The 26,247-nt window shown below is 40.7% G+C and overlaps 2 protein-coding genes across 2 annotated transcripts in view; one reads left to right on the top strand and one right to left on the bottom strand.

The window, feature by feature from the left end:
- Positions 1-15,204, top strand: part of UBXN4 (UBX domain protein 4) — a 47,552-nt gene extending 32,348 nt beyond the window's left edge. Inside the window, exons 8-13 of the mRNA XM_055316101.1 lie at positions 79-243; positions 2,755-2,882; positions 7,955-8,057; positions 10,304-10,435; positions 12,117-12,316; positions 14,531-15,204. Coding sequence (XP_055172076.1) covers positions 79-243; positions 2,755-2,882; positions 7,955-8,057; positions 10,304-10,435; positions 12,117-12,316; positions 14,531-14,669 — 867 coding nt within the window. The 3' untranslated portion in view covers positions 14,670-15,204. The remainder of the gene's footprint in view (positions 1-78; positions 244-2,754; positions 2,883-7,954; positions 8,058-10,303; positions 10,436-12,116; positions 12,317-14,530) is intronic.
- A 2,273-nt stretch (positions 15,205-17,477) lies between these two features.
- The window catches only part of LCT (lactase), a 50,174-nt gene continuing 41,404 nt past the window's right edge, over positions 17,478-26,247 (bottom strand). Inside the window, exons 13-17 of the mRNA XM_055316100.1 lie at positions 26,039-26,148; positions 23,596-23,730; positions 21,181-21,404; positions 19,987-20,214; positions 17,478-19,342 (exon numbers count right to left, since the gene is read on the bottom strand). Of these exons, the coding sequence (XP_055172075.1) occupies positions 19,122-19,342; positions 19,987-20,214; positions 21,181-21,404; positions 23,596-23,730; positions 26,039-26,148 (918 nt within the window). The 3' untranslated portion in view covers positions 17,478-19,121. The remainder of the gene's footprint in view (positions 19,343-19,986; positions 20,215-21,180; positions 21,405-23,595; positions 23,731-26,038; positions 26,149-26,247) is intronic.

The raw sequence follows: 26,247 nt of genomic DNA, 5'->3' as shown, positions 1-26,247 counted from the left end.
CCCTGCATATAAAATAATTTCTAAGGCAGATTAATAAGTTGTCTTTGAGCTCATAAGACTTACTTTTTCTTAATTTAGAGAGAAATAAAGAAGGAAATTGAGAGGAGAAAAACTGGGAAGGAAATGTTGGATTATAAAAGAAAACAAGAAGAAGAATTAACAAAAAGAATGTTAGAGGAAAGAAACAGAGAAAAGGCAGAAGATAGAGCTGCTCGAGAGCGTATAAAACAACAGATTGCATTGGTGAGTAATAAGTTTATTTTTAATGCTTGACTCTAGTGCAGTTGTTTTTCTACACTCAGTGATTTTTTGGTTTACTACTAGGCCATGCACACAGAAATAGTAAATTTTAGTGACTCATATAGTACCAATTTTCAGCTTCCTTTTAGTAGAAATTGTATATTAAAATACAGTTAAGGAGCACCCAGATGGCTCAGTCAGTTAAGCGGACAACTCTTAATTTCAGCTCAGGTCATGATTTCAGGGTTGTGAGATTGAGCCCTCTGTTGGGCTCTGAGCTGGGTGTGGAGCCTGCTTAAGATTCCCTCTCTCAGGGCAGCCCTGGTGGCTCAGTGGTTTCGCACCCCCTTCAGTCCAGGGCATGATCCTGGAGACCCGGAATCGAGTCCCACGTCAGGCTCCCTGCATGGAGCCTGCTTCTCCATCAGTGTCTCTGCTCTGCCCCCCCCTGCACCCCCCCCCCCGTCTCTCATGAGTAAATAAATAAAATATTAAAAAAAAAAATTCCCTCTTTCCACTGCTGCTCCCCCTCTTCCAAAAAAATATAAAATATAATTAAGATTAAAGTTGAGGGGGTGCCTGGGTGGCTTAATCTGTTAAGCGACTGCCTTTGGTCATGATCCCAGGGTCCTGGGATGGAGCCCAGCATCAGGCACCCTGCTCAGTGAGAACTTGCTTCTCCCCCCTCTGCCCCTCCCCTCAACTTGTCCTCTTGCTGTCTCTCTCGTAAATAACATGAAATCTTTTTTTCTTTTTTATCATGAAATCTTAAAAAAAAAAAAAAATTGGGACATGCCTGGGCAGTTCAGTCAATTAAGTGGCGAACTCTTGATTTTGGCTCAGATCATGATCTCAGGCTTGTGAGATCAAGCCATATGTTGGGCTCCATGCTTGACTTAGAGCCTGCTTTTAAGACACTCTCTCTCCCTCTGCCCCTTACCTCCTCTAAAAATAAATTAATTTATACAAATTATATACATATATATTTATATATCTTTATATGTATACTTATATATATGTCTGTATATACACACATGTATGTATACACATTAAAAATTGAAATTGGATAAAGAAGTTGTGTATATGTACAACGGAATATCATTCTGCCATAAAATGAATGAAATCTTGCCATTTACAACAACTTGGATGGAGGTAGAGAGTATAATGCTAAATGAAATAAGTCAGTCAGAGAAAGACAAATACCATATGATTTCACTTATATCTGGAGTTTAAGAAACAAAACAAATGAGCAAAGGATAAAGAGAAACCAAGAAGCAGACTCTTAACTATAGAGAACACAGTGATGGTTACCACAGGGGAGGTGGTGGGGGAATGGGTGAAATTAAGGAGTGCACTTGTCGGATGAACACCAAGTGGTGTATGGAATTGTTGAGTCACTATATTGTACACTTGAAACTAATATAACAATATATGTTAATTATACTGAAATTAAAACAAAAACTTGATAAAAGATTAAAATTGATTTTTTTTCTAAGTAACTTTTCTCTATGTTATGAATTTATCAGTAGTCAAAAGATAGTTTTCAAAAATTCTCTAGGGATGTGAGGATGATCTGGCTGCCACACCTGTCATGCCATTGATTGCCAGAGTTGGTTTGACATGAACTGGCTGGGGAACATGTCCCCTTCCTCTCACTGCTCCATGTGTGTCCCTGCTGAACCTGCACTCCCCTGCTAAAATGTCTACACAAGCTCTCAAGGTCCATTTATCAGAGAATGTAGTTAGGCTTTTAAGACTCAAATACATCCAGATGAGGTGCTGCATATGGCACTCTGCCTTTCTTTTAAAAAAAAGAAATCCCTAGAAAAAAAGTAAGGAAGTGGTTACATAGCATTCTTCTATTCTTCTGTAGTCACAACTGTTCTTTTTTGGGACATTCAGAACATTAAGACAAATCAAGTTGGAAGTTAGGATGGCTTTACAACAACTGCTTTTAGAAATAAGCAGTTGTAATACATATGAAAGCCATGTCAACCTTAATGTTCTTCATTTGTTTAGGCAACAAATATTTATTACCTACTGTGTGTTAGACTTTTTTCCAGGCTCTGATGATACAATAGTAACCAAAGTCAAGTCCTTGTTTGTTTAATAAACAACTCTCTAGTCTCTGACAGTTAATAAAACTAAAAAGTAACAGATCCAGAGTAATAAAGTTTACAGGTGGCTTTAAGAATCTCATGTACTTTTATGTTTGTTCCTTGTGTTTAGAAATGTGTGAACAGGGGATCCCTGGGTGGCGCAGTGGTTTGGCGCCTGCCTTTGGCCCAGGGCGCGATCCTGGAGACCCGGGATCGAATCCCACGTCGGGCTCCCGGTGCATGGAGCCTGCTTCTCCCTCTGCCTGTGTCTCTGCCTCTCTCTCTCTCTCTCTGTGACTATCATAAATAAATAAAAAAATTTAAAAAAAATTTTTTTAAATAAAAAAAAAAAGAAATGTGTGAACAGATCATTCTAGCAATGAAAGATAATTGGTGTCTAATACCTGTTTTAAAGGACCGTGCGGAGAGAGCAGCTCGTTTTGCAAAGACAAAAGAAGAAGTAGAAGCTGCTAAAGCTGCTGCTTTGCAGGCCAAACAGGCAGAAATGGAAGTCAAAAGAGACTCTTCTACAAGAGAAAGAAGGTACTTTATTTCCTGCTAACTTATATGTGTGTACGAGGCCGCTGAGAATAGCAGTCGTGAGCTGCTTTTTTAACACTGTTGTGTGCTGTGGCTATAAGTAGTTCCAATAGGACGTAATGACCAGTGTGGCAGTTGCCAGTGGTATTTGTCATTGAATGTGAATGTACAGTGTAACAGTACTAAATAAATCACTTCTAAAAGAAAGTTCAAGAAATCCATTTTCAGGGGATCCCTGGGTGGCTCAGCGGTTTAGCGCCTGCCTTTGGCCCAGGGCACAATCCTGGAGTCCCGGGATCGAGTCCCACGTCAGGCTCCTGGCATGGAGCCTGCTTCTCCCTCCTCCTGTGTCTCTGCCTCTCTCTCTCTCTCTCTCTCTTTCTCTCTCTCTCTCTCTTCCTCTCTCTCTCTCTCTCTCTATCATAAATAAATAAATCTTTAAAAAAAAAAAGAAATCAATTTTCAAAAGACAGAAAACACATACATTGAAATGATGTATTAGGATTCTTTAGTTGTGAGAATCTCAGGTCAAATAAGATTAAGCAAAAGAAAGAATCCATTGGCTCTGCAGTTGGGATTTCCATTGATGGATTTTGGTTAGACATAGCTAGGTCCAGGGATTTAAAAGATACCATTTTTTCTCTCTCTCTCTTTTAATCTCTTGGGTTTCTTTTTTTTTCCTGTTTTAGCTTCATTCTCAGATAAACTTTTATGATGAGATCAGGTGAACCCAGGGCCTCTTGGCATCTTTAGGATCTTGAGCCCCCTGATCCCAGAGAGGAAGAACTCTCAAAGCTCATATCATCCACTGAGAATTCTGATTGGCCTTATTTGGCTGATGTGGCCACCTTCAGATCAATCCCTGAATCTGCTTAAATTGGCTCCTGGTTGGAGGAGTTGACATGCCCACTTCTGTGGTGAGGAGGTGGGGAAAATGTTACTGCTAATCATATCAGAATGAATGACAGGTGACAGGGATAAGACAGTTCCAGAAACAAAAATATGTTGTAAAGACAAAAATAGGATTTTCCAGTACATCCTAGTTGGATTATGTTTAGTATTTTCTGTACTTTTTTTTCTGAAGGTTTTATATATCTTTGAGAGCAAGAGAGTGTGCATGCATGAGCAGGGCTGGTTAGGGGCAAAGGGAGAGGGAGAAGCAGACTCCCTACTAAGCAGGGAGCCAGATTTGGGGCTTGAGCCCAGGACCTTGAGATCATGACCAGAGCTGAAGGCAGATTCCTAACCGACTAAACCACCTACATGCCACTGTACTTTTCTATATTTTCTATATTGGAAAATCAACAAGCATTACTTTTGTAATTAGAAAAACTTTTATTTTGTTTTGTTTTTTTAAGTTTTCTTTTTTCTTTTCTTTTTTTCTTTTTTTTTAATTTATGATAGTCACACACAGAGAGAGAGAGAGAGGCAGAGACACAGGCAGAGAGAATAGCAGGCTCCATGCACCCGGAGCCTGACGTGGGATTCGATCCCGGGTCTCCAGGATTGTGCCCTGGGCCAAAGGCAGGCACCAAACCGCTGCGCCACCCAGGGATCCCTAAGTTTTCATTTTTAAGTAATCTCCACACCCAATTTGAGGCTCGAACTCAAAACCTAAGATCAAGAGTTGCATGCTCACAGATTAAGCCAGTCAGACACCACGGGAAAACTTTTTATCTTTCTTATTTTTTCAATTTTTATTACATTTATTTTATAATCATGATTTCTCAGTCCTTATTTAGTTGGTAGAGTTTGGGGAAATAAATACTCCCTTCCTTTTTTGTTGCATATGTACTAGTAGAGGAAGGAGGAAGAGAATATGAGAGAAAAAGCAAAGGGTATGGGGAGCCGAAGGGTGAAGTTAAAGGAGACAGTAAATGTTTATATGAACCTTTCTGTCAGCCGTACCAACCAATGAAGGACAGAGTTCACAACATAAATTAAAACTACTTTTTAAAAACTATTTTCCAGAGCAGCCTGGGTGGCTCAGTGGTTTAGTGCCGCCTTCAGCCCAGGGCGTGATCTTGGATACCCGGGATCAAGTCCCATGTCAGGCTCCCTGCATGGAGCCTGCTTCTCCCTCTGCCTGTGTATCTGCCCCCCCCCTCTGTCTCTTATGAATAAATAAATAAAATATTTTTTAAAAAATAAATAAAATAAAAACTATTTTCCAAAAGTAATAAAATATTTAAGATTATATTTAATGAAAGTGTAAGACTTTGTGAATGAGAAAACATTTTGAAACAACGCAAACGTAAATACTGGGAAAGACATTCTGTGTTCATAGATCAGAGGACTTAATATTGTTAGGATGGCAGGATGCCTGGGTGGCTCAGCGGTTAAGTGTCTGCCTTCGGCTCAGGTCATGATCCTGGAGTCCTGGGATTGAGTCCCACAGCGGACTTCTTCAGAGAGCCTGCTTTCTCCTTCTGCCTATGTCTCTGCCTCTCCCTCCCCCCCCCCCCCTCTCTCTCTCTCTGTGTGTGTATGTGTGTGTGTGTCTCATGAATAAATAAATAAAATCTTAAAAAAAATAGTGTATTGTTAGGATGGCAAGACAAAAAGGGCTTAAGAGGTGAAATGAAAAAAAAAAAAAAAAGGCAGTACTCCCCAAACTGATATGTAGATTCAACACAATCCTTGTTAAAATCCCAGGTGATTCTTATGCCAAAAATTTTGCGTAAAAAATTCATACAGAATTGCAAGGGACCCAGAATATTCAAAATAATCTGGAAGAAGAACAAAGTTGGAAGACTTTTAATTTTAAAACAAAGATAAGAGTAACCAAGGCAATGTGTTATTGGCATAAGTATATATGGATCACTGTAGCAGAATTGAGTCTCTAGAAATAAACCCATGCGTTTCCCCAATATTTATAGTAGAAATGTCCACAATAGCCAAAATATTGAAAGAGCCCAGATGTGCATTGACAGGTGAATGGATAAAGCAGATGTGAATACATATACAGTGGAGTATTACTCAGCCATCAGAAAGAATGAAATCTTGCCATTTGCAACAACATGGATGGAACTAAAGGGTATTATGCTAAGTGAAATAAGTCAGAGGAGGACAAATACTATATGATTTCACTTGTATGTGGAATTTAATAAACAAGGCAGATAAACTTAGGGGAAGGGAAGGAAAAAAAGATAAAAACAGAGGAAGGCAAATCATAAGAGACCTTTAACTATAGGGAACAAACTGTATGGAGGGGAGCTGGGTAGGTAATGGGGTAATTGGGGGATGGGCATTAAGGAGAGCACTTGATGTAATGAGCCTTGGGTGTTATATGCAGGTGATGAATCACTAAATTCTACCCCCTGAAACTAATAATACACTATATGTTAATTAAATCAAATTTAAATAAAAAATTAAAATCTTAAAAAAAAACCCATGTATTTATGATGGAGAAAGAATAGGCTCTTTAATAAATGGTGCTTGGACACATCCAAAAAGAATGATTTTGAACCCTTCTCTCACACCATATTAAAAATTAATAGAGGGGATGCCTGGGTGCCTCAGTGGTTTGGCACCTGCCTTTGGTCCAAGGCGCGATCCTGGAGTCCCCATTGAGTCCTACAGCGGGCTCCCTGCATGGAGCCTGCTTCCTCTCTCTCTCTCTCTCTCTCTCTCTCTCTGTGTGTGTGTGTGTGTGTGTTTCTCATGAATAAATAAATAAAATCTTTAAAAAAAGATTAAAATAAATAAAATCTTTAAGTTAAATAAATAAAAAATAAAAATTAACAGAATGGATCATCTACTTCAAATGTAAAAGTTAAAATTATAAAATTTTAGAAAAAATGAGAAAATCTTGTGATCTTGGAAAAGGGAATGATTCTTAAACATGACACCAAAAGCACAAGCAACAAAAGAAAGGAGTAGAGAAGTTGTACTTCATCAAAATTAAATTTAAAACTTTGTGTTTCTTTCCCTCCCCGCCCCCCCCCCCAAGATTTTATTTATTTATTCATGAGAGACACAGAGGCAGAGGGAGAAGCAGGCTCCCTGTGGGAGTCAGTCCCAGGATCCCGGGATCATGACTTGAGCCAAAGGCAGATTCTTAACCACTGAGCTACCCAGGTGTCCCTAAAAACTTTGTGTTTCAAAGGACATTATCAAGAAAGTGAAAAGATAGCCACCAGAATTTGAGAAGATAATTGCAAACCATATATCTGATAAGAGACCTGTATCTAGAATACAAAAGAAGTCATTTTTAATAACTTTATTAAAAGCAAACAACCCAGTTTAAGTATAGGAAAAGGATTTGAATACACATTTCTCCAGAGAAGATCTGCAAATGGTCAGTAAGCCGTATAAAATGATGCTCAAGGAAAATTAAAATCACAATGAGATACTGTTTAATGCCCTCCAGGATGCCTAAATTTAAAGAAGGAACAATAGATCTTGGCAAGGATGTGGACACTTTGCAACCCTTCTGTGTACCACTTAATGGGATTATAAATATTGAATTATTCAGCAATTAAAAGGAATGAAGTGGTGACACATACTACAACATGGTTGAACCTTGAGAATATAGTGCTGCATGAAAACCAGTTACCAGAAAGTCACACATTCTGTGTCCCATTATATGAAATGCCTAAAATAGGCAAATTCATAGAGGCAGACAGTAGATTAGTGCTTGCCAAAGGGCTAGGTGAGGGAGGAGTAGGGAGCAATTGCTGATTGATTCAGGGTTTCTTTTTAGGGTGATGGGAATGTTTTGGAATTAAAAAGTGATGGTTGCACAACTATGACTATAATAAAAACCAATAAGTTGTGTGCTTTAAAAGAGTGAACTAAAATTCACTTGGTGAAGCATGCAACTCTTGATCTTGATGTTGTGAGTTTGAGGCCCACGTTGGATGTAGGCATTACTTGAAAATAAAACACTCTAAAAAATAAAAGAGTGGATTTTATGCTATGTGAATTAGATCTTGATTAAGCTATTATTAAAAAATAATAAATGAAGAGGCCTGACATTGTGGGGGAAAACCTACTTTCACTTCCATTTTCTCTTTTAGGGATACTGTTTGAGAATACGTAAGATGTCGATTTAAAAATTTTTTTTTTCATAGCACTGTTGCAAGAATCCAGTTTCGTCTCCCTGATGGTTCTTCCTTTACAAATCAGTTCCCTTCTGATGCTCCTCTAGAAGAAGCAAGGCAGTTTGCTGCACAGGTAAATTTATGTCTTGTCTTGAATTGTAGTAAAAGTAGATGAATAAATGGGTTACTAAAATGTAGGAGGAGAAAATGTCCAAACATGATGTGTGGAGTGTAAGTCATGACTTATCTCCAGGAGGGAAGCACCAGACACCTCTGGGGTGTTATGGAGCTTCCATCAGGTATTAGTGCCATATAGGAAAAGCATATCTGTTTGTTGCACAAAAATAGGGATTTGCAGTAGGCTTTGGAAAACTTTCTGCTTTTGCAAATGATTTTCCAAAGATCTAATCTGAGGAAGTTGTCACCTGTTAAAAGATACAGTTTTTCTTCCTTTCTCTTCACATTTTCTGTAGGTCACTTTGGGGCATGCCATTTTCCTGCCATCTGCCAGGTGGCCAAACCTAAAGATCAGTAATCTTTACTTGGTAATAAGTATCTTCAGGAATTTACTTCCGGAATTTGGCCTTAATTCTGAGTAGATGTGAAATTTTATATCTTAGAAAATAAGATACGAGTAATTTCCAGTTACACTTGACCCTTGAACAGTGTGGGTATTAAGGGTTGCCAACCCTCTGCATAGTCAAAAATCCATGTATATCTTATACCGTATGCAAAAACTGAACCATACTAGTAACCTACGGTTGACCAGGAGTGTTACCAATAACCGTCGAACACGTTTTGTATGTTATATGTATTATGTATTGTATTCTTACAATAAAGTTAGACAAACAAAAGAGAATGTTAGAAAAATCTTAAAGAAGAGAACTTACAGTTAGAGTGCTGTACTATAAAAAAATCCATGTCTTTGGGGCCCACACAGTTCACACCCATGTTGTTCATGGGTCAAATGTAGTTTTTATTCTCTGATTGAGTCCTTTTCAAAATGGAATCTAGGCATTAGGTGTCCTTTAGGATCTAGGCTCATCGTATGCCCTACTCTTTGTCTCATGTAGTTTTTCAAGGTTAAAAGTAGGATTCAGATTTTTCCCCTTGACCTCATTTCCCTATTTAGTCTGCTGTCTCACTTACGGATCCTGAGAAGACACCTAAAAAGCTGTCTGCCTTCCTCCACTGGTCAGTTGGGCTATGCAATGTAAAAACATTTTTAAAAACTCTTTTTCCCTAATCTTACAGTGGAACCAACCCCCAGTAGCTCTTTTATTCTTCTTTTGCCTTGGAGTCCCACTTGGGGCCTCCCAAAAGGGAGTACTTACTCCTGGTCTGAGTCTTACCACTTCTGCCACAGGTAAGTGAAGAGGAAGCCACTTGAGAAAAAAATCTTTGCATCAGTTCTATTAGAACTTTATCTCAGTAATCTAATTTTTGTGTTTTTTATGTCCTCATGTTAGAGTGAGAACAATGAGAGATAAATATATGACCTCCAGTAGAAGAAAAAAGTTAACAAAAAACAAAAGTGTTAGTCTGTTTCTTTGGAATCTTCTAGGGAGAGAGAAACAGTTGTCTAAGATTTTACAAGTATAGGTGACTTAAAATCATGAAAGTGACCATGTTGCTGCCCAGTGTAGGTTCCTGGATTTGGGATTGTGCGTGTAGCATGGATTGATTACGGACCATTTATTTTTTTTGAGACAAGGAAGACGTGTAACTCCTAATGCTATATATATATGAGGAAAGTTATGGACTATTCCAGATTTATAATAGGCAATGCCTATAATTCAAATGTGTATCAGAGAGATAGTAATGTAAGTTTGCCAAAGTATAGTAAAAACCAGTGGCAAACTGCAGGGATATTTAAAAGATACATAACTGTTCATTTTTATTCAGTTTATTTAGATGGTTTTAGGAACTATATTCTTGCTACTTTGTGGTCATTTTTGAGTTGTAAAAGCTTTTGGTAATATTTGGATTTGATAGCTTTGAGCTACTTTTTGAAGCACAAAGTTTTTATAAAGGTTTTGTGAGTTTACATTTGAATGAACTTTTTTTTAAAGATCTTATTTATTTGAGAGAGAAAAAGCATGAACATACTGAGGGGGAGGGGGAAGGAGAGGGAGAGAGAATCTGAAGCAGAGTCTGCACTGAGCAGGGCCTGACACAGGGCTCGATCTCAACCCTGAGATTCACAACCTGAGGTGAAACTAAGAGTTGGATGCTTAACTGAGCCACTCAGTTGCCCCTGAATGAACTTTAAAATTAAGGCAGTTTAAATTAAAGCAGTCATTTTAGATGCATTTGGGTGTGTAATATCTTACTTTAAAAAGGCATCTTTGTAAAGTTTTAAAACTTATTATATTACAGACTGTTGGCAACACTTATGGTAATTTTTCACTAGCAACTATGTTTCCTCGGAGGGAATTTACCAAAGAAGATTATAAAAAGAAATTACTGGATTTGGAACTTGCCCCAAGTGCTTCAGTGGTACTGTTGCCAGTATGTATATATGCTTTTTTTCTATCTTTATTGTCCTATTTGTTCTACTCTTGATCATATCTTTTTCTTTTTCTTTTTTTTTTAAGATTTTATTTATTTATTCATGAGAGGCAAAGGAAGAAGCAGGCTCCTCACTGGGAGCCTGATGTGGGACTCGATCCTGGAACTCCAGGATCATGAGCCAGAAGCAGATCCTCAACCACTGAGCCACCCAGGCGCCCCCTACTTTTGATCATATCTTGTAATTAGCGGAAGGGAAGGTCAACCATGTACTGTGGGTAAATTCAAATTGTCCAAAAATGCTAGGTTAACTTATTGTTCCATTATCCTGTGTTTTATATTTGTATTGCTAATGAGGCACTAAAGTTTTTTAATTTTTACCTTTTATTCTAACCTCTTTTGATGCACAAAGATGACCAGAAGAAGAAAATAAGAAATATACAGTATTGGTCTAATGTATAGATTTAGTATTTTATTTATGTATGACCCTACTGTTTACCAAGTATTTATTTTTATTTTTTAGAAAGATTTTATTTATTTATTCACGAGAGGTAGAGACCTAGGCAGAGGGAGTAGCAGGCTCCCTGTGGGGAGCCCGATGTGGGACTCAATCCCAGACCCTCGGCTCACAACCTGAGCCAAAGGCGGACACTCAACTGCTGAGCCACCTAGGCGTCCCTTTACCAATTTTTTTTTTAAAGATTTATTTATTTATTCATGATAGACGCAGAGAGAGAGAGGCAGAGACACAGGCAGAGGGAGGAGCAGGCTCCATGCAGGGAGCCCGATGCGGGACTCTATCCCGGGATACCAGGATCGCGCCCTGGGCCAAAGGCAGGCGCCAAACCGCTGAGCCACCCAGAGATTCCCCCTTTTACCAATTTTTTAAAAGAGATTTCATTTTAACATAAAAATAACATTAATTTTTAATCATATTAATCATATTTGATTCTCATAACAGTATTTTAATCTCTGATGAAGAGGCTCAGAAAGTTTAAGTGACTTTGTGAAGACATCTCCTAAATGCCAGAGATGGTAGGAGAGCCTGGGTCTTCTATATTTTGATTAGGATAGTTTTCATGGTTCTGAAGTAGAGCTCCATCTAAAACAATTAGCCTTCCAGTAATCAGGACTAACTTGTATTCACTGAGGTTTTGTAACCTTTCCCTGTTTTTTAATCAGCAAGGAAGACTTCCCTTACTGAAGTTAAATTTCATTAAGAGTTCAGTTCTTTTAAAAATAATTGGTTCATTTCACCAAGATCTACTTTCTAGTTTTAGTGTTTTGCTTACTCCTTTATTTTATTTTTTTAAAGATTTTATTTATTTATTCATAGAGAGAGAGGCAGAGACACAGGCAGAGGGAGAAGCAGGCTCCATGCAGGGAGCCCGACGTGGGACCCGATCCCGGGACCCCAGGATCACACCCCAGGCGGCGCCAAACCACTGCGCCACCCGGGCTGCCCTGCTTACTCCTTTAAAAAAACGCTCCTGGAGTTCCCAGAAGTTTATGTAAAATATACACCCAAAAAAAACAGCAGAAGATGGTCATTTTACCTTCCTTCAGTAAACTAAAGTTGGTAGGACTTTGTTTCACAGATAAAAGATTCATCTAGAACTGGAGTGTGGTGATGTGATTGGGCTCATGTAGCCGTTGTTGTGATTTATTTCTTAATTTTTAGGCAGGAAGACCAACTACATCCATGGTACATTCTTCCAGTGGAGACTTTTGGACATTATTGGGCACAGTCCTTTACCCATTCCTTGCCATCTGGAGATTGATTAGCAACTTCCTATTTAGTAACCCTCCTGCACAGACCTCTGTGAGAGCAGCAGCAGCAGAGTCCTCAAACCTTGCATCATCTAGCAACTCAGAAAAAAGGTATGTTTGTGTTTTCCCCATCTGCAGGATGTGTTAGTAATGCCCAATACCTTATTCAAAATGAGTATTTTTGTTATAAGTACTTTGCCATCTTTCTATATAAGGGAAAAAACTTAAATGTTCTGATTCTGAAGTTTTACTTTTTTATCTTTCCTGAGAAGATCACTACCTCAGTTTTCTCAGCCACTTTTTTTTAAAAAAAGATTTTATTTATATATTCATGAGAGACACAGAGGCAGAGACATAGAGGGAGAAGCAGGCTCCCTGCAAGGAGCCCAATGTAGGACTTGATCCTGGATCCCAGGATCACACCCTGACCTGAAGGCAGACACTCAACCACTGAACCACCCAGGCATCCCTCTCAGCCATCTTTCTAAAACCTACTTCACAGAAACCAACTTTACCTCTGCTGGTTTTATTATTTCATTTGTTGATTTCTCCTTATACTATGACTATAAAGGCAGATTTATTTTTCCAGGTCTAAATAGTAGTATCTTTCTTGCTAACCATGTTTTGTCCAATAAGCTATTTCATTTCATTTAATTAATTTCTCACAATCATCTTGCATACATGTTTTTGGGTGTCATTGTGCTTTAGATAATTTTAACCCCTGGTGGTTCTTTGATCTGCTTCCTGTCTTCTGTGGGTCATTCAGAGAAGGACTAAACTGAGGAAACTGGATATTCACTTGAAAATGGTGCTTTCTTCAGAGTTTTATTTTAGACTTGTCCCTTAATCAAGAGGCCTCTCTTTTATTGCAGATGGCGAAGGTTAGAATGATAATTTTAAACAACACCAGTGACTTTAGCTCATACCTCTGTTAAGATTCTGCATATTTCAAACAGGCTACTGGAAAGTATTTTCCTGGAAGGTGGGGATCATAGCTTTTTCTAATAATTAACATGATTTATTATATACCTCTTGCTGTTGAACACTGTTAAGCCATTAATGGGCATTATAGCAAATAACACCAATCCTGTGTATGAGTAATGAAAATCCTTGGCCTTTGTCTGCCATCAGTAAGGAGAGTCCGTAGTCCTATGTCCTGTTGACTCTGAATGAAGACTTATGTGAATATTGTGATTGGGCTGATTTAGCCTTTATCTTGGTTCTTTTATAACTGTCCTTAGTACATTACTCAAGTGGGGATACAGGGAAATTCTTCTCTGGACTGGGAATGGCATTCAAACTAGGTCTTGTTAGTGGTGAATTTTAGAATTCTTACTGGGCAATGGATGGAAGCATTTAATTCTGAATTGCTGTTACTTAGCATAGCTTCCTGTGTGGGATTTCTTCCTTCCTTCCTTCTTTCCTTTCTCCTTTCTCCTTTCCTTTCTCCTTTCTCCTTTCCTTCTTTCTTTTTTCTTTTCTTTCTTTTCTTTTCTTTTCTTTTCTTTTCTTTTCTTTTCTTTTCTTTTCTTTTCTTTTCTTTCTTTCTTTTCTTTCTTTTCTTTCTTTTCTTTCTTTCTACTATCCCAAATGTGGGGCTTGAACTCACAACCCTGAGAGCAAGAGTCGCCAGCTCTACTCTCAGCCCACCCGGTGCCCCGCTGTGTGAGCTTTTAAAACTTCTTTCAAGTAAGGGCAGAGATCTTAGGTTGGTGTAAAGGATGAATGAATGTTTATCTTGAGGGCAAAGCTTTGTGTTCCACTGTTGATCCTCCCCACACCCCCATACCCCGCCAACCCTTGGAGAATGTATTAAAACAGCTTAAACTTCACCCCTGTTTTCCTTTCAGTTTTCAGATGCTGAAAGCCTGTTCTTAATATTGTTTATAAAAATCAGTCCTTCTTAAAGATTATAAAAGGATTAAAAATTGATCATTGATAATTTCTGTAAATTAGGCTATGATTGGAGCTTGGATAAGCTCTAAGGTGCTATGTAAGTTCTACACATTTTAGTAGATATATCAAGTTTGTGTATGAAATGAAAGATTCATTAGCAGATGGCCCCACTCTCCTGAAGCTTAGAGAGTCATCAAAAGATACATGGAAATGCAGCAGTGACTGGGCTCATTTGACTTAGAGAACAATTGAAGTTAAACTGCCAAAAACCTGTATGGACTTGTGCCGTGTTAGGAGATAACGATTATCACCCATGGACTTTCCTTAAAGTCTAGCTGCCTGTCCTGACAGAATTGTAGAAGAAACAGCTTTGATTGCTGCTGTTTTCACTTTCTGTCGCCTTTTCTTTTCTCCCTCTTCTTATATCAGGGACCCAGTCAGGAAAAGAGTGCTGGAGAAACGGGGGGAAGACTTTAAGAAGGAGGGGAAGATCTACAGACTGAGGACTCAAGATGACGGTGAAGATGAAAACAACACCTGGAATGGAAATTCTACTCAACAGATGTAGTGTGACAGTACAGTATGTGCAATAATCATTGTTTCCCTTATGATTTAATGCAACTAAAATTCTACTGGAGAAGTGGGACTGCTTTTTTGTTTTCCAGCTGGTCTATAAAGTCTCTTTATTTCTGCTTAGTGAGTGGGTTAAAGTTGTTTAACTCCTCAGACAACTCAAGAGATGAAATAACTGGCCCCTAGGTCCTTGCATATATGGTAACCAACTGCTAGAAGCCTAAAAGAATCAAAAGGTCTGTCACAGCCCCCCTTTATCAGCTTTCTTACTCAGTATCTCATATACCCGTTAGCCCTAAGCGCTCAGATGACACGTTCTGTTTAGAGCTATTTTGCTCCAGGTCTCTTAAGTCCATAGAAAGTAACTGGTATGTCACTGAGTAATTTGACTCTGAGTCAGAGCTTTTTTAACTAGCCAACCAGATGATAATTTATGTTTAACTTTTCTCTTTTTGCTCATCATCTGCAAGCAAAATCTTGTAGTTTTTAATCTTAAACACTGAATAAAAAATCTTTTCCAAAAATCGAAATGATCTTAGTTTTCCTTTAAATTTTGTTATACTAGCATCTCTTTGTTGCACAGGGTTCTGTTGAGGTCATGTGTTTGTGTCCCCCCCCCCCCCCCCCCGCAGTATTGCCCTGGAGCTATCTCAGGAAAATAGCTGTCACCACCCTACTTTAAATGTCACTGAAGGAAGTTTTCTGACATACATTGATGCTATGTTACTGTTTGTCCTAAGTCAGTGAGGCATCACTTTGTGTAATGTTATGTATAGTCCGTTCTCCTCAGATACAAAACAGCTTTTGAGTTACAACTAGTTCTCTCTCACCTTCATCCTGAAGTTTTGCTCTGGACAATCATATTTTGAAGACCAAGCTTACATTTAGGTAGCACAAGAAATAATGGAATAAAGATAGGCTCATTTGGTTATTCTTAAGAATTATAAAGAGATTCTTAACCTGATTTATATGATACTTCGTCCCTTTGTTTTTGGTAATGGAGACTACTAACTCATAATGTTTGAAAAAGAGAGTTAAGCTTGACAGTTCCTCTTTTATTTAACCTTCCATTTTTAGATTGAAAAATAGTGCTTTCGAGTGAACATACAGATGACTCAATTTTGTAATGGGAGGAAGAAATTTTCTCAGAACAAACTTGGTGTTTTTTCACCTATGAAATAATGATTTTTTAAAATGTTAATAGTGTTGGCAAGGAAACAGCTGGGCTGTAATGTTGGTAAGAGTGAAGACTGGTATACTCCAGAAAACATCAGCAACCTTAAATGTTGTAAACTCCTTGATCCTTTTTTCTAAGGAATGATTATAAATGCAGACAAGGTTTAGGTACAAACGTACTCATTAAGTCTTACATCAACTAAATGCCTTCTGCAGAAGTAATTAGCTTTTGATGAGGAGAAATGGTACAGTACTAATTTATCAGTTCAGGTTAATATATATATTCATTGACTATCTGTTATGTGTTGGAAGAAAAAGCAGAATACAAAGTTGTAGGTACAATATGATCTCAGCTTTGTAAATACATTTTATATATAGATAGTATCTGTACTAACATAATGTAAAGAAAACAACCAAACATTTAATAGTGGTCTTAGTTCTTTTTGCACCCTAATAAGTTTTTGTGATTTTCTGTGGTGATCATATTACTTGCATACTCTAAAAAGTTTGGAAAAGAAATATTTCCAGCAAGCATCCCATTTAAGTAAAGGTTTGTAATCTTAAAAAATACAGCAATACGTGACTTAAAAAAACAAAACAAACAACCTTTCAAATGGGTTTTGAAACCTAACAACTTTTAGAAATATACTTGCAGAAACTTGGAATACCTCAAGTCCATTTGCTTGAAAAAATTTAATATAGATTTCAGAGAAATGTACATAAAAGAATAATTCACAATCTTTGAGTAAGAGGATCCCTCAATTTTATATTTTAAAAAGTATACTTAGGTAAAAAATTCAAAACAATATAGAGGGCTGTAAAATGAAAATGAAGTCTCTTTCTTTGCATCTTACTCTAGTTCTGTTCCCCAGAGGTAACTTCTATTAACAGTTTCTTTTGTAATCTTCAGAAAAATGTTATGCATATATAAGCAAATATGTGATCTTTATTTTTTAAATAACGATCATCCTTTTTTTTACTTACACAGTCTTAAAGAACTTTCCCTATCAACACATAGCTACCTCATTCTTATTAATGGCTGTGTAACATTTTATTTGATAAATGTACCTCAACTTACTCGTTCTTTGGTGGCATCCATGGGTTATTACAGGAGATTTTTGGCTTGTTTTTGTTTTTCTATTAGAAATACTGCTATACTGAACATCTTTGGGACAGCATTGTCTTAGCTGTGAAAATATACCAATAGGATATGTTTGTATAACTGAGCCATAGAGTGTTTGCAGTTTGGATCATAAATGAAGCTGCTGGAGTGCTGCTCCCACCAACACTATCTAAGAATGTCCATTTCCCCACATACACTTTTTCATCTTTGTCAGTGGTAGATGAAAAATTGTATGCATTTGATATGCATTGTATTGATCACAAATGAAAGTTGAGCATCTTTTAATATTACTGATCATTTCCATTTATTTTGAGAGCTGACTGTATTTGCTGGTTTTTCATCTTTATTGATTTATAAGAATTTGATGTATATAAAGAAAATTAGCCCTTTGTCTAGAATATGCTATAAATATTTTCTCCCTATTTATCTTTTGATGTTGATGGTAATTTTCTGCCACAGTATTTGTGTGATCACATTTATTGGTGTTTTTCTTTATGGCCTCTGGGTCCTAAGTCTTGCTTATAAATAACTTTCTTACTTTGAAAATTAATTTTAAAAAATTCACCCATCTCTCTCCTAGCCTTCTCGTGGTTTAATTTTTTTACATTTAAATCTGGCTCCCTTTCCAGTGGCTAACATCCTGAGGAGCTAACTAACCTCTTGATGCATCACCATTTGTGGTCTACTCCCTCTGTCCTAATTTGGCATGCCACCTTTGTTCTATGCTTCATGCGCATATGTAGTTTATGTGTATGTGCTTTTGTTTTGTTGATCTTTTCTGTGCTACCAACCTATTTTTTAATAACTGGCTCCATAATGTTTTAATATTCTTTTGCCCAGATTATTCTTCTTCCCACAAGTTTATTTAATGTGAAACTTTATGCCCCCTCCTCCTCAAATAAGTTACATTGAATTTTGAGGTTTAGATGTAATTACACAATACTGGGTCTTAATGCCTAAGAAATGTCTTTCATATCAGTTTTAGAACCACCCTTACTCCCATCTGACAAACTTTTCCAGTCCATCGATGGAGAAAAATGTTTCTATACCACAAATTGTCAGGTTGCCCCTTGCCCCCCCACCAGTGAAACATTTGATAGGAATTTTCTACAGATAAAACAAACTCAGGTAAGGAATGCTTGCAGGAAACACAGTTTCAAGCATAATCAGTCATTTATTTAATTTTAAGTAAACTCCACGCCACCTGTGGGGCTTGAATTTAGGATCCCAAGATCAAGAGTTGCATATTTCACCAATCAAGCCATGATTACTCTTTTAAATTTAGTTGAAAACTACCCTTTATTTTTAAATTCTCCCAAATATCCATTCTCTCCAGTATCCTAGATGTCTTATTATTAGCACATTGAGGGGAATTGACAAAGACCACATCATCTTTCTGTGTTCCCAGCACTACTCTGGGTGTGTTTTGTGACTAAAACACACAACAGGAACAGGTGTGCTTTCTATGCCCTGTCTCCAAAATGTGCTTGCTAGAGACGGTGAGACATGGTCCTTTATCCTCAAGAAAGAGTAGGGAAATATACACTTCCACTAGAAGTATGGACAAGCTGTAATAGAGGATATTTATAAGCAAAGTAGTGGAAGGCATGTTTGGGGAAATCAGGGGCAGCTATGTGGAGAGAAAGGTATATTATTTGAGCTGAGACTTGAAGGCGTTTTCAGAAAAAGGGGCATCCTAAGGAGAATATTTGCAAAGACACAGGAAGATGGGATAGGGATTTACACGAGGTTCAGAATTACCACAGATTGAGAGAGGAAGAAGGCAAACAGTGGAGTTGATTTCTTATAAAAAAGAATTGCTATGGTTTTTACTCATATTTCCACCTTTGAAGTCTCTGAACCTTAAAACAGCCCAATTAAGTGTCTCACAGAACCACCAGATAAGCTCAGTACTTGTATGTTTCCACAAAAGCCAGTGAATTCCTGATACTGGGACAAGATGCAGATATTTCCATTTTAATTAGGGACTTGAGAGCCTTCAAAGTTAAAGTGGTCCCTAACAGTGCAGAAGGCCTTTATGAAGTCTGGTAATGGCAGAAGAAGAGATCCAAGGAGTTCTGTGCACAGTACAGGCATACGGGCAAACTACGCTTGTTTGCTGAACTGAAGCAAGTGGCAACTTGCAGGTCAGAATGCAGAAATTGTGCTCAGTTCCTGTTGGCCTGCTTGTGTTTTCCCTTGCTTGGAGTGCTTACAGTACTTGTATGACAGAAATGTCACACAACAGACACCAAGAATTGCAAGAGAAAAGAGTACGTACAAAGCTGTCTGGGCTTCTGTCGCACCTAGTGTTAACCCCAGGAACTGAACTTCCTCCTCTCGCATGGGACTGGCAGTAGCTTCAGCATCTGGGAGAGGAAGACAAAGGGCAGTTTATACACTCGTACAGAGGTAGGTAGCAGATCAGCGGTAACCTGTATTACACCCAAGCTAGGTCCTTGGAATAGAGGAGTCACACAGGTATCCAGGGTGAGCGCACTGAGGTGATGACCAGATGCATCCCTTTCACTGAGTTACTGAACCTCTGAATGAAGTAGTTGTATTGTTTAAAAAAAAAAAAAATCTGTCAACAATTAAAGTGGGTAACTATCTCTTTTCTATAGTAATTTATTTATGCTTTGTCAATCATTCAAATATTGGGCTCCTTCCATCGTACCAAGCACTAGGTTTGCAGTGATTGTATTAGATCCTCACATCAGCCTGGAAGCATGTGCCTAGTTTCTTGCCTAGGATCACACAGTTAACGGTAGGGCTGGGACAAGACCAGACAAGGGCCTGGTTTCTAGATGTAACATTTATCCTCAGTTCCATTGTTCTAATCCTAAGAATATTTGGAGCATTCAAAGAAAATAAATATTGGTTGAAGGAAGGAAGGAAAGAGAAAGAAAATAAATACTGGAAAGGCAGGCAGTAGGGAATAAACTAGAAGAAAATAGACTGAAAAGGCCCCTCCAACCCTCTGGCTTTAGTCCCTCCCAGAGCCATGTCTCACCTTCTGGCTGGAGACAAGGGTGTGACCCTGCAGCAGGGTCAGGGAAGCCATTGCACCGGACTATAGAGGCGTAGACCTTGGCTGACGCTTTTGGGATCCGAGGCAGAGAAGGGTCTGTGTAGTTCACGAAATGCAGACCGAACTTCTCTGCAAAGCCTGTGGCCCACTCAAAATTGTCCATCAGAGTCCAAACCGTGTATCCTCGAAGGTCCACTTTATCCTGCACAGCTGCTCAAATGCAGAGGCCACAGCATTAGCTTTCTTTGTTTTATAAGACCCCATTCTGCTGACCTACAGAAGCCACACCTGCCCACAGCTCTTCCACAGTCCTGGCTTGCAGGGGAGGGGTCCTCTGTGGATGGATTTAGAGCCATCAGCATTTTTCTAGAAAGGCTCAGCCCTGAATGGGAATCAGGAACATGGGTAGACTACATTAATCCTACTGAGTCATCTGCAATCCTGTCTCCACATATTGGGATGCCAGTTGGGAGAGCCTTAGAGAGTTAATGCTCCTTCATAAAGAAAAGAAGTGGCCTTTAGAAAAGATTTTCACTGGAATAGAACTTTTTTTTTTTAAGATTTTATTTATTTGACAGCAAGTATGAGCAGGGGGAGAGGTAGGCAGAGGGAAAGGGAGAAGCAGGCTCACAACCGAGCAAGAAGCCCAATGTGGAGCTCAATCCCAGGACCCTGGGATCATGGCCGGAGCCAAATGCAGATGCTTCACCAACTGAGCCACCCAGGTGCCCTGGAATAGGACTTTGTTTCTTCCCGCTGCTGCAGTGCTCACTCGGTCACTCAGCTTTACTTACAGTCCCTTGTCCTACTCCCAGGGAGTTCTGTTGAGGGTCTCAAACTTTCGCTTAGGAACAAAAGACGCTACAGACAGCCCCCACAGCCTACTCCTCCTCCCAGCCCCTGCCCTCAGCAGGCTGCTGCTGTTCAGGGACATTGGACATCAGGGATGATCCCACAGAGCAGATGACTCTGGCAACTGGGTTTGCTTGCTGAGCTTAAACTAGGAGGGAAAAGACTCAGTACAGCCTCAGTGAAAAACTTAAACCCAACGGGAGTGAGAAGCTGCCTCTTTCTTTCTGACAGGGTCTCCTGTAATGCGGTACTCCCCTAACCAGGGATGTTAGGTGTTTCCGGTAGTGAAAGGTGCACACGGAGGAAGGAATGGGCCTGTCCTACCTTTCAGGGCTTCGTTGATGTAACTGCGGAGGTAGTAGATCCTTAGGGTGTCATTGAGGTCTCTTTCTCCCCGTTGGGACACTCCATTCTCTGTTACATAAATTGGGGGGTTGTTGTACTCCTCCTTCAACCAGTTCAGTATCTTCCTGAAGCCAAAAGGTGTTATCTTCAGCCAGAAGGAACCAGAGTCTGGCCAAGAGCGATCTGTGATGGAGGCAACTCCCCTACCGGTTCAAACATGAGAGATTAGTCTCAATTTGAAAATCCTGAGTCCCCTCTGCACAAAACACAAAGCAGGATTTACACTAGGAAAAGCTTTAGGTTTAGTCTAGACTTGACATTCATAACTAACCACAGAAGAGTCAGATTGTCTCATGTTCTCCCTTTTTGATTCTAGTCCTGCTGCTCAATGCTGGAGTAGCCAGGACAGGCCACATGAGCGCCCCGCACCTCTACAGAGGCATGGTCTTGGGCACACATGGACTGAACCCTCTGTAGGCTGTTCACAGACTGCACCGTGGGACAGTAAGTGTGAAGCGCTCTGGGATTCCCTGATCACAGTCTCCAGTGGGATAGGAGTGCTGTGCCAGGAGAGCTGAGGGCTTCTCAGAGCCAGCTACATCTAGTCACCACCACAGGTGTGGCCACACGGCACCATTTCCTACATTTAAGCTCAGCAAGCAAACCCACATGCCAGGGTCATCTGTGTGATGACAGGGAGCATAACATGTAGGCTGTGACCTGCTTCAAGTGCCCAAGACCTTGCATCTCTCCAGTGATGGACCAGGACAGGGCAACAGGTTGTGCCAAGTAAGTACCTGCTGGGGGAAGCACAGAAACTTGGAACATCTCCAGAAGCACTTTTTTTAAAAAAGAATTTAATTTTTTTTTAGTTAACCTACAGTGCAGTATTGGTTTCTGGAGAATTCAGTGATTTTTCACTTACATACAGCACCCAGTGCTTATCACAACGAGTGCCCCCCTTATTACCCCATCACCCATCTAGCTCATCCCCCCCCCCTCCCTCGGTCACACCTCAGTTCTCTAAGAGTCTCCTGTGTTTTATTTCCTTCTCTCTCTCTTTTTTTAAGATTTTATTTATTCATAAGACACAGGCAGAGAGAGAACCAGGCTCCATGCAGGAGCCCATGTGGGACTCGATCCCGGGACTCCAGGATCATGCCCTGGGCCAAAGGTGGCGCTAAGCCACTGAGCCACCCGGGCTGCCCCCTCTCCTTTCTTTTTCTCCCCTTCGCATATGTTCATCCGTTTTCCTTCTTAAATTCCATATATGAGTGAGATCATATGGTATTTGTCTTTCTCTGCAGAATCATACATTTCAAATAAGGATCAGTTACTTAGATCTTAATGTCCAAATCCTTCAGGAAAAAAAAGTCTTATCAGTAATTTATCTTGCTCAGCTGAACTGGACAGAACATTTTAAGTTTAAACACAGGTTACTGGGAGACAGTGCAAGGAATCAGGAGGCAGTGAGACCCCAGTGGGTTTTTGGACGACCAGCAGGAGAGTGTTCTCCGCCCCCCTCAGCAAGTCCGACTTTGGGGGTTGCAGAATGCGGTGGTGGTGTAGGTGTTTGTTTTAAAAGAACCTGGACAGGGGGATCCCTGGGTGGCTCAGCTGTTTAGCATCTGCCTTCGGTCCAGGGTATGATCCTGGAGACCCGGGATCGAGTCCTGAATCGGGCTCGCTGCATGGAGCCTGCTTCTCCCTCTGCCTGTGTCTCTGCCTCTCTGTCTCTCATGAATAAATAAAATCTTAAAAAAAGAAAGAAAGAAACAAGATAGAATATATATATATAATCTTGGGTTTTGGTAATATATTTTTATGTATAAATATATACTACATAAAGTATGTATTATTTATATAATATATATATTTACATGTTATATTTATGAAGAGAAAGAGAGGTAGTATACCCCTACACAGGCATACACCTCTGGGATGACACCCACGCAAGGGTTTTCTATTCTTGCTTTCTGATGTTTCCATCATGAGTGTATTTGTGTAATGCAAAAATAGTAGTTTGGCCTTTACCCTGAAAGGGAATAAAACCCCAACTGTTTACTTTTATTTTGACTGAAATATATCTGATAAGTGAAACAAATGTGACAAAAGAAGAAAACCAAGGGAAGAAAAAGACTTGAAGATGTTTGACAAAAACTCCAAGCATGTCTGTCTCGGTGGGAAGTACCCTGGAAACCCTAGCTGGTGTGACTAGCAGACTCTCAAAGGTTTGCTTAGGTGATTAGGTATCTGGGGAGGGGACTTCTCTTCAGACCTCAGGATGTACGGCATCGGGAGGCAGCTTTCTGAGGCTGTGCAGTAAGAGCTGGCAAAGGGGCACCTTGCGGTCTTCTCCAGGGATTATTCCAGGTGCCCTGTTTGCCAGCTTACCTGTCTGCATCAAAGGAGGAGATCCATGAGGCATAGTCAAGGTTGTAGGCCAGGATGGTGGTGTAGTGATTGAATCCAAAAAAGTCATAGGTGCCATTGATCCTCCTCTTCTCACTCTCCGTGAACTCCGGGAGCCTGGATGGAAGGAGCCATTTAGAGTGCGAGGCTTGAGCATCATGCTTTGGGGCAGGGGTGGGGGAGCATTCTAACCCACAGGCCTGGTGGTGACGAGGGGGGCAGCTGTCCAGAAGCAATGAGAGTCCCTCTAGCTATTGCTGAGAGCACCCGAGGCTCCTCCCACCAGACCATAAGACTCACTTTCCTGTGTTGAGGCAGGGTCCCCTCTTCCTGTTGGCCAAGTGGAAATATAAGTGACTGTTTTATAAACCTTACCTTCAGGGCTACACACAGGGACCCCATGTACACACTGTACACAGACACATTTACTTCAAAAATTAACACGCAGCTTCTGATTTTGAAAATAACATCTCGGAGATACATCCCTTGAGATTAACCCTCCATGTTCACAAGGTTATAATATCTTATAGTTTGTATTTCCATAATCTGCCCTTCCTAAGTTACTCCGTTTTTGTTGTGGTTTAGGCATGCCTCTTTTCTCCAAAGCCCATCCTTATTAGGGGAACTACATTTAAAAACTTATTGATGTTAATAAGTCAGTTTTACAGGATTTGGATGTTTATGCTCACATGATTTTACTACACTTTTTTTTTTTTTTAAAACGTCTGATGGAGAACTTTCCACACGTAGTCTAAGTGAGGCTTTTTTTACGGAATGTGACAGACATGCACTTAGGTGCAGCACCTACAGGTTCCACAGCCAAATCTGATTATGTATGTGTCCTGACAGGAACCCGGGGGCTGTTAGTTTAGGGTTGCCTGAGGATGATCCTGCTTAGACACCGGACATTCTCATCTTGACTCAGATTTCTGCATAATTAACCTTCCCCCACTGGGGCTTCTGAAATGCTGGGAGCAAACTAAAGCCCAAACCCCTCACGCCCTCACTGTCCTACCCAGGAGCCAGCAGTAGCTCTTTATGGCCTGTGACATCAAGGCTGAGCCCCTGTGGCCTTGCCCACCCACTATCACTGGGCCAGCCCCCCAGCTCTTAGTGGCAGGTACCCCACTCATTCCTACCAGGCCAGCGTGCGCCCCCTTCCCCTCGGATGGAGCGCCCTCTGCTCTCCCACGCTCCGTTCACTGTCCTGGCCCAGCTTAACCGCTGTCCCACCTTGTCCGTGAGGTCTCCTGTCTCTACTCCGCCCACTCTGACCTCATCTCCTGAGTTTCTCTACATGAAGAAATCAGGGAAGAGACCCCCAAAGCGGTAAAGTTCCTCTCTTCCCCGCTGGCGTGCTGGTGGCTTGAGGAGCCAGATTTGGAAGCCCCTCCTTACGTGGACCGTACAGGGCCTGGCCCTGACCCGGGCACGCAGCAGGTGCTCAGGCGAGTTGTGTTGGTGGACTAGTGTGCGGACTTGCCTGCTGGAGACCAGAGTTGGCAGTCAGACCTTATGGCACGGCCTGCGCAGCACGACTTCCCCCAGCCGGGGCAGAGGTGCACTATAGGGTCGGGGACTGGGTTACTGAGCCTGCGCCCCTGGGCTCCGTGAGGGGAAGCCTCACGGTGATGTCAGGAATCCATGCCTTTAGAATTCCTTTTATCTTCCCTGTTCGTGGTGGCATGAGTTCCTTTGGAGCTTCAGGGTTTATTCCCGTAAGGCCAGGTCGCTCTGTCTCCTACACACGCCTCTAATCCCAGCTGGAGGACTCTTGAACCGAGTATGGGCCCTGGAGTCAAGTCCAGGTTTCAGATCCCAACTCAGTCACTTCAACAGCTGGGTAATCTTGCCATATTCTTTGTGCCTCAGTTTATTCCTCTTTAAATAGGACTAAGAGTGCCAACAGAAGGTGGATAAATGTTAGGTGTCCATGTTGCTGTTACTCCCTTGACAGGAAGAGGAGTGGGCCACAAGTAGGACTGTTTGGGTGCAACCATCACCCCCTTGCTGGCCAAATGACAAAACGGCACATGCCTGGCAGTGACCCACCACTACCCACATTCACACCTAGGGTGATAGTGACAGAGTAAATAAGATGATTTGAGGAACTTGTCCTTGTGTGAGGTACTGAGTTGCTAAGAAGTCAGTGTCCTTGAGACAGATTTCCTGGCTGTTCTACAGAGTAATAAAGTCCCACCTACCTCTTTGGAACACCTAGCAAGGCCCTGTCCTCAGCTCAGAGCTTCACACGCACAGTCGTTCAGTGTCCCCAGCAAGCAGGGCAGCTGAGAGAGAGCAGGCCTAAAGCAGGCCTCTCTAGCCCCAACGGCCACACTCTCCCCACAGCGTCCACCAGGAGCCTCCACAGACCAAACCTCCCCCTGACCTTTCCCTGGCTGAGCATGTGGGCGCCAGGACCTACCGAGACTTGGTGAGGCCTGCAGCCAGGCTCCTGTCACGGATCCGTGTCTTCATCACCTCGTTGTAATCGCCGTTCTTGAAAATAGGATGTGCAAACCAGCCTCCCATAAACTGCAGGTGGGGATGACAGCCATGGCATCAGCTAGGGGGCATTCCAGGAGGCCACAGCTTCCCGCCCAAAAGTCCCTGACCTCAGAACCACCCGCTCCT

Source organism: Nyctereutes procyonoides, unplaced genomic scaffold, assembly GCF_905146905.1.
Source record: "Nyctereutes procyonoides isolate TBG_1078 unplaced genomic scaffold, NYPRO_anot_genome, whole genome shotgun sequence".
In the NCBI taxonomy this organism is placed as follows: domain Eukaryota; kingdom Metazoa; phylum Chordata; class Mammalia; order Carnivora; family Canidae; genus Nyctereutes; species Nyctereutes procyonoides.
The sequence above is the reverse complement of the archived record's forward strand: the minus strand, read 5'-3'. Positions and strand labels throughout refer to the sequence as shown.